This window comes from Bos mutus, chromosome 13 (assembly GCF_027580195.1).
Source record: "Bos mutus isolate GX-2022 chromosome 13, NWIPB_WYAK_1.1, whole genome shotgun sequence".
NCBI classification, from domain to species: Eukaryota; Metazoa; Chordata; class Mammalia; order Artiodactyla; family Bovidae; genus Bos; species Bos mutus.
In genome coordinates this window covers 32,190,135-32,205,941 of record NC_091629.1, presented here as the reverse complement: position 1 = coordinate 32,205,941, position 15,807 = coordinate 32,190,135, and the positions used below count along the sequence as shown (strand labels likewise).

Sequence of the window (15,807 nt, the reverse complement as noted above, 5' to 3'; positions counted from 1 at the left end):
ATCTTAGTTCTGCAACTAGGGATCCAGCCTACAACCCATGCATTGGAACACGGATTCTTAACAACTGGACCACTGGGGAAGTCCCTGTCTAACAGTCTTTTAATGCACACTAACAGAATATGGTTCAAAATTGTACTTGTTATATATATATATTTGTGAAACTTCTCATAAGAAATTGAGATAGCCAGTTATAAATGGATAATAGTAAATGCCTCTTTAGATTCATTTTAAAAAACTCAAAGAATTAATGAAAATAGCCTTATGCATAATGAGCATTTATCTCGTTTTAATGAAAATAGCCTTATGCATAATGAGCATTTATCTTGTTTTAATACTTGGCAAAAATGTGTGGAGATAAAAACACCACTATTTTATGAAATATAACTAATGCCATAACCTGTAGTATGTATAGTTCTTTTGTTATTTGAGGGTTTAGCATATAAAGGGAGCACTTTTAAATTCAGTGTTTAGGTAATATATATAATTTTCTTTCTTCATTTTTTGCATTTCATCATTTTTTCCTTTCATTTAGGGTAAAGCTGACATTAGAGGGTCTGGAGGAAGATGATGATGATAGAGTATCTCCCACTGTTCTTCACAAAATGTCAAATAGCCTGGAGATATCCTTAATAAGCGACAATGAATTCAAGTGTAGACATTCACAGCCGGAGTGTGGGTATGGCTTACAGCCTGACCGTTGGACAGAGTATAGTATACAGACAATGGAACCAGATAACCTAGAACTAATATTTGATTTTTTTGAGGTGAGTATATTTCACTGAAGAGGGTGAGAGACAATGTAGACATGAGCTTATTTTTACATATGTTTTGATTTTTATTGTAGTCTAACTTATGTAAACATATGATTCATACAACTTTTTAGATGTTTACTCCTCTGTACATGTTAGCAGATTTTAAAAACTTAGAGTTGGCAGACTCATTAACAATATAATTGAGAATTTCAAAATTGCATTCAAATTATGACCAGATGTCTTGATGCCTGTGTGTATTTTAAACATAAATGAATGTGTCCAAAGCCTCTTTGAAGAATAGAGGCTGTTACTTGATAGGCAGACTGATGTAACTAGCATGATTGAGCCCTCTTCATGACTGAAGTTTTGTTTATTGAAGCATTTTATAAGAATCCATTGTAATTGTGAACTCATTTTTCCAACTTTACTTGATAGTATAAATATGTAAGAAAAGATAGTTGCTGTGAAAATTGTGCCAAGTTATTCAGACTCTGTGCTGCCAACTTTCTAGAGCTTCTTGTGATGCTTATCTTGGCTTTTGGACTGTTCAGCTGCTCCTCACAAATAAAACTGGGTCCTCCCATAAGGTCCTGGCTCTTTGATACTTCCACTCATATTTACACTAGATTAGAGTTTGACTCTTTGAGGGTGGGGAATAAACCTTCCCCAGCAGTAGCACCTAGCCAGTGTTTCTGATATCAGAATTCAGGATGGATTAGAACCTGAGTAATTCTTATAGCTTTATAGTGTAAAGTTATCTTGCCTAATTAATAAGACCTATGAGACATTTATTATAAAAATATGAAGTTTTGGTTGAATGTTTCCTTGTTCTTTTAGTACCTACCTATTAATAATCTCTTGGAACAGCCTGACTTCCCTTTCATTTGGTTAGCAGTTTTGGAAATACTAATTTATTCATAGACTAGGTGGATAAAACACACTATTTAATCTCAAGTATTCAGTGTCCTAGAGGTTACTATCTCTCTGTGTCATCTGTGTAGATGGCATTTGTAAAGAACAAAATATACATTAAAAGTGAAAGTCGCTCAGTCGTGTTCGACTCTTTGCGACCCCATGGACCTTGGGGAATTCTCCAGGCCAGAATAGTGGAGTAGGTAGCCTTTCCCTTCTCCAGGGGATCTTCCCAGCCCAGGGATCAAACCCAGGTCTCCCTCGTTGCAGGCAGATTCTTTACCAGCTGAGCCACAAGGAAAATAATTACAGGTATATCTTGGGCTTCCATAGTGCTCAGTGGTAACGAATCTGCTTGCCAAGAGATGCAGGTTCAATCCCTGGGTCAGAAAGATACCTGGGAGAAGGAAATGGCAACCCATTCTAGTATTCTTGCCAGAGAAATCCAATGGACAGAGGACCCTGGCGGGCTTTAGTCCATGGGTTTGCAAGAGTTGATCACAACTTAGCAACTAAACAACAACACGTATATCTTAGTCTTTGAATATAAAAGTACTTAGAAACATTCAGTCGATGCTTTATATTTGCATAATATATGTTAGAGGATCAGAAGTACAAATCAACAGTAACGATTAATGAACATAAAATCTTACATATACTGTATATTAAATATCTTTGCATACTAAAAGAAAATATGTTACTTGTTACAAGAAAGCTATCTAAATTACCTGAATATAAATTTGGTTGTATTTCTTATTGATTTTCTTCTATAGATTCCGAGTTGATTTTAAGGGTGTCTTTTTTGATCTTTTAATGGAGAATATTGAATTATAAGAATTTGGGTTATTCTTATCCTTATTTTTCAGGAAGATCTCAGTGAACATGTAGTTCAGGGTGATGCTTTTCCTGGACATGTGGGTACAGCATGTCTCTTATCGTCCACCATTGCAGAGAGTGGGAAGAGCGCTGGAATCCTTACTCTTCCCATCATGAGCAGAAATTCTAGGAAAACAATAGGCAAAGTGAGAGGTAAGCTTAGACAGGCATGGTGGCCCTTTACAAATAAGCAAAGGTTAAGTTAGGGTTCTAATTAGTTTCAAATTGTGCTTTTGAGAATGGTAAAGAATTAAATTAATAAGTTGTTTCAGAATATTAACAAATACATTCCCTGGTTGCTCACTGGTAAAGAATCTGTCTGCCAAGCAAGAGACAAGGGTTTGATCCCTGGGTTGAGAAGATCCCCTGGAGAAGGGATTGTCAACACACTGTAGTATTCTTGCTGGGAAATCCCATTTACAGAGGACCCTGGGGGGGGGGGGTGGTGACGGTCCGTGGGGTCGCAAAAGAGTTGGACATGACTTAGTGACTGAACAACAGCAATTTTCTGGAAGCTTTACTTTGAATGGGCATTGACTTGATTTCTTTCTGTTTGATCAACTGATAAAGCTGGTTTGAGTGGTGTTTAGGTGTAATTGAGTTCATCGTAGCCTTTTAATTGTCTTTCTTTTTCCCTTCCCCCTTTTTTCCTATGAAAGTTGACTATATAATTATTAAGCCGTTACCAGGATACAGTTGTGACATGAAATCTTCATTTTCCAAGTATTGGAAACCAAGAATACCATTGGATGTTGGACATCGAGGTGCAGGGAATTCTACAACAACTGCTCAGTAGGTTGAATATTTGAGTAGTACTAGCATTTGGTAGCTTATGTTTGATGATAAAGTTTAACCAACTAAAGGTCAAAGGATCCTTTTAATTATTACCCTGGATTTAAATGTGATTTGGTAATTGGGCTTTAAATTGCTTGTAAATACCTATGATTATTAGAGCTTGATTTAAGGAGTGCACACACCAACCAGTTAATGGTCAGTCTTATTTTGGGGATGGTAAAGTTAGCCTCAAAATAGAGAATAAATACTGTGTCCATTATGGAAAATATAGTTGACTTATTTACTAAATTTATCTTTTCTTTATTAATGATATTTATTTATCTGTATATTTATTTTCTTTCAGGCTTGCTAAAGTTCAAGAAAATACTATTGCTTCTTTAAGAAATGCTGCTAGTCATGTAAGTGAACCTCTTTTTAAACAACTTTGGACTAGTGGTCCACAGGTAGAAAAGTAGAGAGTTGTACGTTGGGGCAGCCTCCTTCATTCTGCATTAATAGGGTAAAAGGGAGACTATTTCTGCTTTTTCTAAATATATTTCTAAGTGAAGATAAAATATTTCTAGGCATTTTAATTTCAGTTCCATGATACGGATTGGAATTAAAGCAATGGAATCCTAAGCATCCTCTTAAAAGTTAATTAGGTGATTTGTAGTATGGTTGATGTATATTAAATAAATTACAGGTACACAGTATAATGATTCACAATTTTTAAAGATTATGCTCCATTTATAGTTATTGTAAAATGTTTACTATATTCCCTGTGTTATATCCTTATAGCTTATTTTAAACCTAATAGTTTGTACCACTTAATCCCCTATGCCTTTATTGCCCCTCCTGCCTTCCCTCTCTCCACTGGTAACCACTGTTCCATGCAAGTGATGTCATATTGTATAGTCTTTCTCTATCTGACTTAGTTCACTTAGCATAATACCTTCCAAGTCCATCCATGTTGTTACAGATAACAAAACTTCACTCTCTTTTATGGCTGAGCAGTACACACAGCTGAGCTGTGTGAGTGTGTGTGTACATACATACACCACATCTTTATCCATTCAGTTCGGTTTCTTTATATCTTGGCAGTTGTAAATAATGCTACTATGAACATTGAAGAGCATATATGTTTTCAGATTAGTATTTTTCAGCTATATATCTGGGAATGGAATTGGTGGGTCATATAGTAGTTCTCTTTTTAGCTTTTTGAAAAACCTTCATAACTGTTTTTCACAGTGTCAATACCAGTTTACATTCCCACCAGCAGTGTAGGAGGGCTCCTTTTACATGCTTGCCAGCATTTATCTGTTCTTTATGATGATAGCCATTCTTTTGATGATAGTGAGGTGATAACTCATTGTGGTTTTTTTGTTTTATATTTCTTTCTGGCTGTCCTTGGGTCTTTGTTGCTCTGCAAGGGCTTCTCTAGTTGTGGCAAGTGGTAGCTACTCTTACTGCAGAGCAGGAGCTCTTAAGGCCTGCGAGTGTCAGTAGTTGTGGCACGAAGGCTTGGTAGTTGTGGTGCACAGGCTTATTTGTCTCACAGACTAGAGTTTGATCCTGTGTCCCATGCATTGGTAGGTGGATTCTTAACCGTTGGACCACCAGGGAAGTCCAGTTCTTTGTGGTTTTGATTTGCATTTCCCTCATGCTGAGCGTTATAACATTTCCTGTATCTGTTGGTCATCTGCATTTCCTTTGGAAAAATGTTTATTCAGTTCTTCTAACATTTTAAATAACTGGATAGTTTTTGGGGTTTTTTTGATGCTGAGTTGTAAATTTTTATGTTAGATATTAACTCCTTATTAGTCATCTCTTGGAAATATTTCCTCCTATTCAGTAGCTTGTCTTTTTGTTTCATTGATGGTTTGCTTTTGCTGTGCGAAGGTTTTTGAGTTTAATTAGGTCCCATTTGTTTATTTTTTAAGCATCCCCCCCCTTTTTTTGAGATAATGTTTTAAGTGTTTGACGCATGCAAAAATGCTCCCCATGAAACATTGCATTTCATCAAATGAATTACTCACTTTGAACTACTCACTTTTTAATGCTCATTAAAAATGAGCTCATTAATGCTCATTAATTGAACTACTCACTTTTTAATGTTCATTTAGATACTCACTTTGTAAATAATGTTTACAGAAGGATTTGATAGTGATTTTATGTAACACTTGGGCTTCCCTGGTGGAATCTGCCTGGAATGCAGGAGACCCAGGTTCAATCCCTGGGTCGAGAAGATCCCCTGGAGAAGAGAATGGCAACCCACTCCCAGTATTCTTGCCTGGTTAATTCTGTGGAGAGAGAAGCCTGGTGGGGGTTGCAAAGAAAAACACTTAGTATGTCAGTTTGCCTCCTGTATACCAACCTGATTATGTTGAATTTCTTAACTTTTTATAGTACTCTGTGTGCATGTGTGTGCATAAAACTCCTTATATATATTATATATATGTATATATAAAACTCCATTTATATATATATATATATATATACTGCATACCATCCTGATTCTAACCTGATTATGCTGAATTTCTTAACTCCTTTTATATCATTATTCAGTTAGTGGTTTGGTTTTTTTTTAGCTTTTAGGTTTTTTAGTACCTGAAGTTTTACATTTTAAATCAAGAGCCTGTGTGTTTCCTCCTCCCTCACCTTCTACTGTACCTCAAGTTAAGCCTCATGTTCTGAAGTTAAACTAAGGGGAAAACTGAGAAACTCTAATTATATTTCATTTTTTCCCATTGTCCTCCACATACATGCCTTAAGTTTTGCCTTTTTAAAAATAGTTAAGTAAATAAACTTGATTTGTTAGATTTTAATTTTATCACTTATATGAAGCAAACAACTATTCTAAGATGTACTTTTCCCATATTTTAACATCTCTAAAATTGGGATAGGATTTACAACTGTCTTAACTTGTCATGGTTTGATTGGCATTGTTTTTTCTCCCTCTTAGTGGTGTTTAAAATAATGATGCATTTTGTATTTCTTGACATCTTAGATTGATTGTCATAATTATTTTAATGTTTAAAAATGTTTAGTTGATAATTTTGTGTTGAAAGGATGTTAAATATACAAGTATGCTGTGCTGTAGGTCATTATTTGTAACCAGTTTCAGTTCCTTATAGTTAAGTAATCTAAACATGGTTTTATTAGCTGTGAACACATGAAGATCCCTAATAAAGAGCTTTCAGGGTGTCTGCTTTTTGAGGGAAGATTCCATTGAGCCTTTTTCTGTTGAAACCCTTTTTACTCTCGGGGATCACTTTATAGAATGTCTTATGTTAGTTATGAAAGGCTGGTTTGGTTTCATGTTAAAGACATCCTTGAAGAGTTTTCGGTTATTATTGGCTTATTTCTTAAAACTTGCTCACACATGAATTTTTTTTTTTTTTTTTATTTTTGGCCATGCTACACTGCATGCGGTAGCTTAGTTTCTTGACTAGGGCTTGAACCCGGGCCCCCTGCAGTGAAATATGGAGTCTTAATAACTGGACCACCAGGAAAGTCCCTCACACATGAATTTTGAGATCAGATTTTATCCCTTAGTAAATTTATCTTCCTAAAGGATGGTGATTATGTAAAATTAAACTTTAAAACTGGGAAGCTATACTTTATTATTGTTTTAACTCTTTAGGGTGTATAGGGTTTTTTTTCCCTCTTTGACAAAAATGATTTGTGTTATTTTCTTGTTGACCGTGGAAGCAGCTAAGCTTATTTCCTGCTTCAGAAGTTACAGAGGAAGCAGACTCCTTTGGTTCTAGGCTATGATCTATATGTACTGACAAGTTAAGCGTCTTTCTTGAGTAAAGCTAGGGTAAGGGATGGAAACATGTCCATCCATTCTTACACAGCACTTCTCTGGGCCATAGACACTGTCAGACCTTGTATCCTTTGATCCCAGCTGGTTTTCTTATAGTGAATTTACAAATATGAATGTCAATTTATGTTTTTAGCCTTTATTTGGATTAATTCATAAGTCATGATGGATCTGACTTAAGTCTAATTGGTGTATATATTTCTTCTGTTTAGGCTTCTATTAGGAAATTTGGTGTATGCATCATTCTTGTTATCCATTTCTGTTTTCTCTCTTCAGCAGAAGTTGTCATTTCCTTTTTAATCTGATTATTGAGATTTTATTAAGAAAGGCTATAAAGTGTGTTGTTGAAGTGCACCAAGTAGCAGAGCTAAGAGATTGCAGCTTTTCCTATTCCCACCTCACCTTTGAGGTTTGACTGTCGAACTGAGGTGTGCAGGGGTCAACAAGATGGGAGGTAGCCATGCCCCAGACTCCTTGTAGGCTCCATTTCTGCTAATAGCAGGAGCAGAGGTGACACTGCTGGAGGCTGTCCACTGCCACAGAAAGGCCCTGGAGTGTGTGTGAGTGGGATCAGTACCCAATTTTTTTGCCAGGAAAAATTGTTGTGCTGTTACAAAAAAGAAGTTACAATTGTTTTAAAAGATTACCTTTTAGAAAAAGCTTGAAGTATAGCATTAAATAATTCATGAGGAAGTTTTTGTGTGTATAGGTCTATACTTTTACAGTGAATAATAAATTTGTTATGTTCTTAGAGTTTTAGATGTATTGTGGGCTGGATAATATTTTTCAATTTTTTTTTTCCCTCTCAGGGTGCAGCCTTTGTAGAATTTGATGTACATCTTTCAAAAGATTTTGTGCCTGTGGTGTATCATGATCTGACTTGTTGTTTGACTATGAAAAAGGTATGTAGAAATTCCTTTAATTCTTAGACAAAAGTCTAAAAATTAGCAAGTTTTATATACACATGCCATTATACATAAGAGACTTGAGCATCTGTAGATTTGGTACCCATGAGGGGTCCTGGAACCAATCCCCAGCAGATGCTGATATATGTGTGCTCAGTTGCTTTAGTTGTGTCTGACTCTTTACAACCCTGTGGACTGTAGCCTGCCAGACTTCTCTGTCAGTGGGATTCTCCAGGCAAGAATACTGGACTGGGTGGCCATGCCCTCCTCCAGGGGATCTTCCTGACCCAGGAATGGAACCCACGTCTCCTGGCATTTTCTTTAAAACTGTGATGGATATCGTTTTCAGTTGAGTTGATCTGAAGTTAAGACTGAGAAAACTGGAGAACTACATGGAAAAGAATGAAGTTAGAACATTCTATAACACCATATAGAAGAATAAACTCAGGGCTTCCCTGTGACTCAGTGGTGAAGAATCCATCTGCCAGTGTGGGAGACACAGGTTTGATCCCTGATCCAGAAAGATCCCACTTGCTGTGGAGCAGTTAAGCCCATGTGCTACCAACTATTGAGCCTGTGCTCTAGAGCCTGGAAGCCACAACTACTGAACTGAAGTCTTCGTCCCCTTGATTCACACTCTGCATCAAGAGAAGCCGTCTTCAACCACAACTAGAGAAAAGCCCATGCAGCAACAAAGACCCAATACAGCCCAAAATAAATGAAATTATTAAAAAAAAAAAACCCTCAAAGTGCATTAAAAACCTAAATGTAAGACCGGACAGTATAAAGTTTAGAGGGAACAGGCAGAATACTCTTTGATATAAATTGCAGCAATATTTTCTTGCATCTGTCTCCTAGAGTAATGCAAATAAAAAACAAAGGGGATCTAATTAAACTCTGAAGCTTTTGCATAGCAAAGAAAACAACCTACTGACTGGGAGAAAATATTTGCAAATGATGCTACTGACAATGGATTAATTTCTAAAATATACAAACAGCTTCTATAATTCAATAAATGGGCTGAAGACCTGAATATACATTTCTCCAAAGAAGACATACAGGTGGCTAATGGGCACATGAAAAGATACTCAATGTTACTGTTAGAAAAATGCAGATCCAAGCTATAGTGAGGTACCACCTCTTACTGCTCAGAATGGCCATTATCAGAAAGTTGAAAAATAATAAATGCTGGAGAGAAGGTATGGAGCAAAAGGAACCCTCCTGCACTGTTGGTGGAAATAAATTGGTGCAGCCACAATGGAGAACAGTATGGAGATTCCTCAAAAAGCAAAGTAAGTCTATATGATCCTGCAATACCACTCATGGGATTTCCAGAGAAAATTATAATTTGAAAAAATACATGCACCTTAATGTTCACTGCGGCACTATTTAGAGTATCTCACACATGGCAGCATCCTGAATGTCCATCTACAGATGAATGTGTTAAGATATATACATGTACAATGGAATACTACTCAGCCATAAAAAAGAATAAAATAATGGCACTTAGAGTGACATGAATGGACCTAGAGATTATCATACTAAGTGAAGTCAGAAAATGAAAGACAAACACCATATGATATTACTTATGTGGAATCTAAAATATAATACAAATGAACTTACAAAATAGAGACTTAGAGAACAAAATTATGGTTACCAAAGGGGGAGAGGGATTGTTTCATATAAATTTGGAGTTTGAGATTAGCAGATACAAACTGCAATATATAAAAGAGATAACATGATCCTATTGTATATCACAGGGAACAGTATCTTAATTCAATATCTTATAATAACCTGTAATGGAAGACTAGATATATCTACTTATTTATATATATATATATATATATTTGTGTAACTGAATCACTCTGCTGTACACCAGAAACTGATACAACATTGTAGATTAACTAACATGTACCAGACGCTGCATAATGTAGTGTAAATCTGTGACAAGGCACCTGACTCTGCCTGTTGGTGGATTCTATTATAATCAGTCATATGGGTTTGGATTATTTTCATTTATAGAAAAGGATCCTTTCCTTTTTGTGAAATGGTGTTAGGAGAAGGAAGGAGATGCACTTATTTATTTATTTAAATCATTTGCAGGGTGGGGGGGGGCCACCATGCTGCATGGCTTAGGGACTCTTGCTTCCCTGACTAAGGATTGAACCCAGTCCCTCAGCAGTGAGAGTGCTGAGTACTAACCACTGGATCGCCAGGGAATTCCCAAGATGCACCTATTAAGATGAAAGATGTAGAATTAGACTTGGGACAGGTTGTTTTTGCTGTGGGGGAAATGTTAATGCAAAGTGAAACAAAAATGGATGGAATGGTAAAGGAACTCACTAACCAAGATTGAGATTAGTGACTCTAGCTATAATTAGTGACTCTGGGGGTTAATTGAAGAGTGTAACTGACCCCTCCTTTGTATCAGACTTCGATTATCTTTGATTGAACCTGATTGAGTTAATTGCAGAATGAAAACAATGAATTGTTTATTTTTTTTACTATTCATTTTTAAGTTGGTATTTTCCTTATAAAACCAATTTATGTTCATTTATTTTTATATACCAGTATTTTTTATATACCACTATACTTTTATATACCAGTATTTTTTATACCAGTAGTTCAGAAGATTATGAAATGGATCTTCAGCGGGTCCAGTGGTTAAGAATTTCTGCCTGCCAATGCAGGGGATTAGTGTTCAATCCCTGGTTCCGTATGCTCTGGGGCAACTAAACCCACTTGCCACAGCTACTGAGCCCACTGGCTACAACTATGAAGCCTGTGCTCCCAGAGCCTGTGCTCTGCCATTAGAGAAGCCACAGCAGTGAGAAGCATGAGCATTGCAAGAAAGCCTGCACTCCCCACAACTAGATAAAGCCTGGGCATAGCAATGAGGACCCAGTGCAGCCAAAATTAATAAACAAATAAAATTTTAAAAAGTAAAAAGATTATGAAATGAAACGTAAATCTTCCTTTTTCTCCTTGGTCGTACTCTCTACTAGTAGTTTCTTGTGTATCCTTCTAGAAAAACTTAAATAATCTCATACTATATGTACTTGGTGTGAAAATGAATAGACATACACTGAATTTTAATTTGTTTGTTGGATTGATGATTTACTGGTGGTGCATTAACTCGTTTCCTTAAGATAGAAGTGCCTGAATAGTGTGACTTTTGATTTATTAAAATCTAATAAAACAGATTTGCTTATTGTGAAAGCATCTATAATACAGTTCTTATTAAATATTACTACTTAGAGGTAATCAATTTTTTCATGACGGTTGATTTCTGTGGTTGTTTTTAACCAAAATTCAGTTTAAAAGATTTTGAAATGTTTAGAAACTTGACAGAAACTACTCCATACTTGGATCGTGCTTGCCTGTTGATTTCCTAGTCATGTAGCATGAATATATGTCAAATAAATGTATACAGCCTGGCAGGAAACAGGAGAAATGACTGATGTTGGCTTGGTTCTCAGTGTGTCTTCAGTGCTACAGCTTCTTCCCAGCTGTTTTTTTCTTCACTAAAAAAAATGTTTTTATCTGCATTAAAAACAAAAAAGCCAGAATTTAAGAGCTGGAAGGTGGTGTTAGGTAGAAAGAGCTCCCCTTCGTGGGCTCACTGTGGCCACCAATTATTCTTATGAGTAAATTGAGACATAGGGACTGTCTACAGTAAATATTCAGTAATAACTTACGGCCCAGTTTTCTTCTTTTTAGAAATTTGATGCTGATCCAGTTGAATTATTTGAAATTCCAGTGAAAGAATTAACATTTGACCAACTCCAGTTGTTAAAGGTATTAATAGTGTGAAATGTTAATCTTTTTGGTTTTACATTTATCATTTGGTTTTAATACTATTTATACTTGTCTGTATATGCTAATATTCTCCTTGCCTGTGGGGATGACTATATATACAGCATGTGTAGAGTCTATGCTTTGGTTTTCTGTTCTATTAGGAAGAATGAGTTTGTGCTCATCCATCTGTCACCTTTAAGTTTCCATGGATCCCATCGGTTTTTGCTTTCATGAAGGAGACTGGACTATAAGTCTTTATAGGCCATGGGGACTAGCTATAATCTTAAGTTGTCTCTGGTCTGCTTTAGCTCTTTTTATTTCATACTTGACTTTCTATGCTATTGTTGATTTTTATACTTATTCTACTAAGATCCTTCTCTATTTTATTGATACCATATAATTTTACATGGTGATCCTTCCTGTTCTCATTAGATATAAAATATATACACTGATATGTGCTTATTCTTATTAAAATAAGTGCTTATTCTTATTAAAATAATAATTCTACATTTTGTTTTTACTAACTTGCAAGCTTTTCAAGCTATAGTTCTGTTAGCCATATCTTCATAAACTAAGGCCTTTTTTTAATGATTACATTTTGTATGTGTGTGTGTGTTTTCCAGCTCACTCATGTGACTGCACTGAAATCTAAAGATCTGAAAGGTATGTACCTATATGAAAACATTGTTTTCATTTCATGATTAGCATAATGAATTTTCTTATCTATTTTAATGTACTCTTTGTGACCTTAATATAATACTCAATTATATAAATGTAATGTTATAGATGGAAAGGCTTTACATATAATACTTGTCAAATGCATAGAAAGCATGATTTTTTACTTTTATGAGTTTTCTTAGCTTGATGATCAAAAATCCATTATTTTGTACTTACCAATCTTTCCACACATTCTTAAGCATTACAGAGTACAAGAGTGTATCAAATATGGAATATAGCCCTATATAGGTGTTTGAAACTAGCTCTAGCATTTACCAGCTATGACCTCCATCTTTGTGTTTAACCATTCTGTGCTTCACTTTCCTCAATGGATTATAAAATCCCTTTGTAATTCCACTTTGCTTTCTGCCCCCATAGAACTTAATAGTGTATGGCATTCATCTTAGCCTCAGTATGTCCTTTTCTAACCCTTTATTTTTATTTATTTATTTTTTACTTTACAATATCGTATTGGTTTTACCATACATCAACATGTATCTGCCACGGGTGTACACATGTTCCCCATCCTGAACCCTCCTCCCACCTCCCTCCCCATACCATCCCTCTGGGTCATCCCAGTGCACCAGCCCCGAGCTTCCTGTATCCTGCATCGAACCTGGACTGGCGACTCATTTCTTACATGATATTATATATGTTTTAATGCCATTCTCCCAAATCATCCCCGCCCCATCCCTCTCCCACAGAGTCCAAAAGACTGTTCTATACATGTGTGTCTCTTTTGCTGTCTCACATACAGGGTTGTTACCATCTTTCTAAATTCCATATATATGCGTTAGTATACTGTATTGGTGTTTTTCTTTCTGGCTTACTTCACTCTGTATAATAGGCTCCAATTTCATCCACCTCATTAGAACTGATTCAAATGTATTCTTTTTAATGGCCGAGTAATACTCCATTGTGTATATGTACCACAGCGTTCTTATCCATTCATCTGCTGATGGACATCTAGGTTGCTTCCATGTCCTAGCTATTATAAACAGTGCTGTGATGAACGTTGGGGTACACGTGTCTCTTTCAATTCTGGTTTCCTCAGTGTGTATGCCCAGCAGTGGGATTGCTGGGTCATAAGGCAGTTCTATTTCCAGTTTTTTAAGGAATCTCCACACTGTTGTCCATAGTGGCTGTACTAGTTTGCATTCCCACCAACAGTGTAAGAGGGTTCCCTTTTCTTCACACCCTCTCCAGCATTTATTGCTTGTAGATTTTGGATCGCAGCCATTCTGACTGGCGTGAAATGGTACCTCATTGTGGTTTTGATTTGCATTTCTCTGATAATGAGTGATGTTGAGCATCTTTTCATGTGTTTGTTAGCCATCTGTATGTCTTCTTTGGAGAAATGTCTATTTAGTTCTTTGGCCCATTTTTTGATTGGGTCGTTTATTTTTCTGAAATTGAGCTGCAGGAGTTGCTTGTATATTTTTCAGATTAGTTGTTTGTCAGTTGCTTCATTTGCTATTATTTTCTCCCATTCTGAAGGCTGTCTTTTCACCTTGCTTATAGTTTCTTTTGTTCTGCAGAAGCTTTTAATTTTAATTAGATCCCATTTGTTTATTTTTGCTTTTATTTCCAATATTCTGGGAGGTGGGTCATAGAGGATCCTGCTGTGATTTTTGTCAGAGAATCTTTTGCCTGTGTTCTCCTCTAAGAGTTTTATAGTTTCTGATCTTATGTTTAGATCTTTAATCCATCTTGAGTTTATTTTTGTGTATGGTATTAGAAAGTATTCTAGTTTCATTCTTTTACAAGTGGTTGACCAGTTTTCCCAGTACCACTTGTTAAAGAGATAGTCTTTTCTCCACTGTATATTCTTGCCTGCTTTGTCAAAGATAAGGTGTCCATAGGTGAGTAGGTTTATCTCTGGGCTTTCTATTTTGTTCCATTGATCTATATTTCTGTCTTTGTGCCAGTACCATACTGTCTTGATGACTGTGGCTTTGTAGTAGAGCCTGAAGTCATGCAGGTTGATTCCTCCAGTTCCATTCTTCTTTCTCAAGATTGCTTTGGCTATTTGAGGTTTTTTTTGTATTTCCATACAAATTGTGAAATTATTTGTTCTAGCTCTGTGAAAAATACCATTGGTAGCTTGATAGGGATTGCATTGAATCTATAGATTGCTTTGGGTAGAATACTCATTTTCACTATATTGATTCTTCTGATCCATGAACATGGTATATTTCTCCATCTATTAGTGTCCTCTTTGATTTCTTTCACCAGTGTTTCATAGTTTTCTATATATAGGTCTTTAGTTTCTTTAGCTAGATATATTCCTAAGTATTTTATTCTTTTCGTTGCAATGGTGAATGGAATTGTTTCCTTAATTTCTCTTTCTATTTTCACATTATTCGTGTATAGGAATGCAAGGAATTTCTGTGTGTTGATGTTATATCCTGCAACTTTACTATATTCATTGATTAGCTCTAATAATTTTCTGGTGGAGTCTTTAGGGTTTTCTATGTAGAGGATCATGTCATCTGCAAACAGTGAGAGTTTTACTTCTTCTTTTCCAATTTGGATTCCTTTTATTTCTTTTTCTGCTCTGATTGCGGTGGCCAAAACTTCCAAAACTATGTTGAATAGTAGTGGTGAGAGTCGGCACCCTTGTCTTGTTCCTGACTTTAGGGGAAATGCTTTCAATTTTTCACCATTGAGGATAATGTTTGCTGTGGGTTTGTCATATATAGCTTTTATTATGATGAGGTATGTTCCTTCTCTTCCTGCTTTCTGGAGAGTTTTTATCATAAATGGATATTGAATTTTATCAAAGACTTTCTCTGCGTCTATTGAGATAATCATACGGCTTTTATTTTTCAATTTGTTAATGTGGTGGATTACATTGATTGATTTGCAGATATTAAAGAGTCCTTGCATCCCTGGGATAAAGCCCACTTGGTCATGGTGTATGATCTTTTTAATGTGTTGTTGGATTCTGATTGCTAGAATTTTATTAAGGATTTTTGCATCTATGTTCATCAGTGATATTGGCCTGTAGTTTTCTTTTTTTGTGGCATCTTTGTCAGGTTTTGGTATTAGTAACCCTTTATTTTTGCACATGGCTTATCTTCCACCAAAATGTAAACCTCTCAAAGATGTGAAAATATTTTTATATTCCCTGAAAAGTTTATAATGTGGTTATAGTAGGTATTCATTAAATGTTTGTCTGTAGTTAGGATAACAGGATAGGTGTAATGCCTTTATAAAGACATTGTGAGGTGCCAAAAACTTCAGA

At 35.8% G+C, this 15,807-nt stretch overlaps 1 protein-coding gene across 4 annotated transcripts in view; it reads left to right on the top strand.

Moving 5' to 3' along the window:
- The window catches only part of GPCPD1 (glycerophosphocholine phosphodiesterase 1), a 64,569-nt gene that overhangs the window by 34,943 nt on the left and 13,819 nt on the right, over positions 1-15,807 (top strand). For all 4 annotated transcript variants that reach the window (XM_070381249.1, XM_070381248.1, XM_005891059.3 and 1 more), the window contains 7 exons: positions 533-764; positions 2,531-2,693; positions 3,200-3,332; positions 3,679-3,733; positions 7,950-8,042; positions 11,766-11,843; positions 12,467-12,506. In XM_070381249.1, the coding sequence (XP_070237350.1) occupies positions 533-764; positions 2,531-2,693; positions 3,200-3,332; positions 3,679-3,733; positions 7,950-8,042; positions 11,766-11,843; positions 12,467-12,506 (794 nt within the window). The remainder of the gene's footprint in view (positions 1-532; positions 765-2,530; positions 2,694-3,199; positions 3,333-3,678; positions 3,734-7,949; positions 8,043-11,765; positions 11,844-12,466; positions 12,507-15,807) is intronic.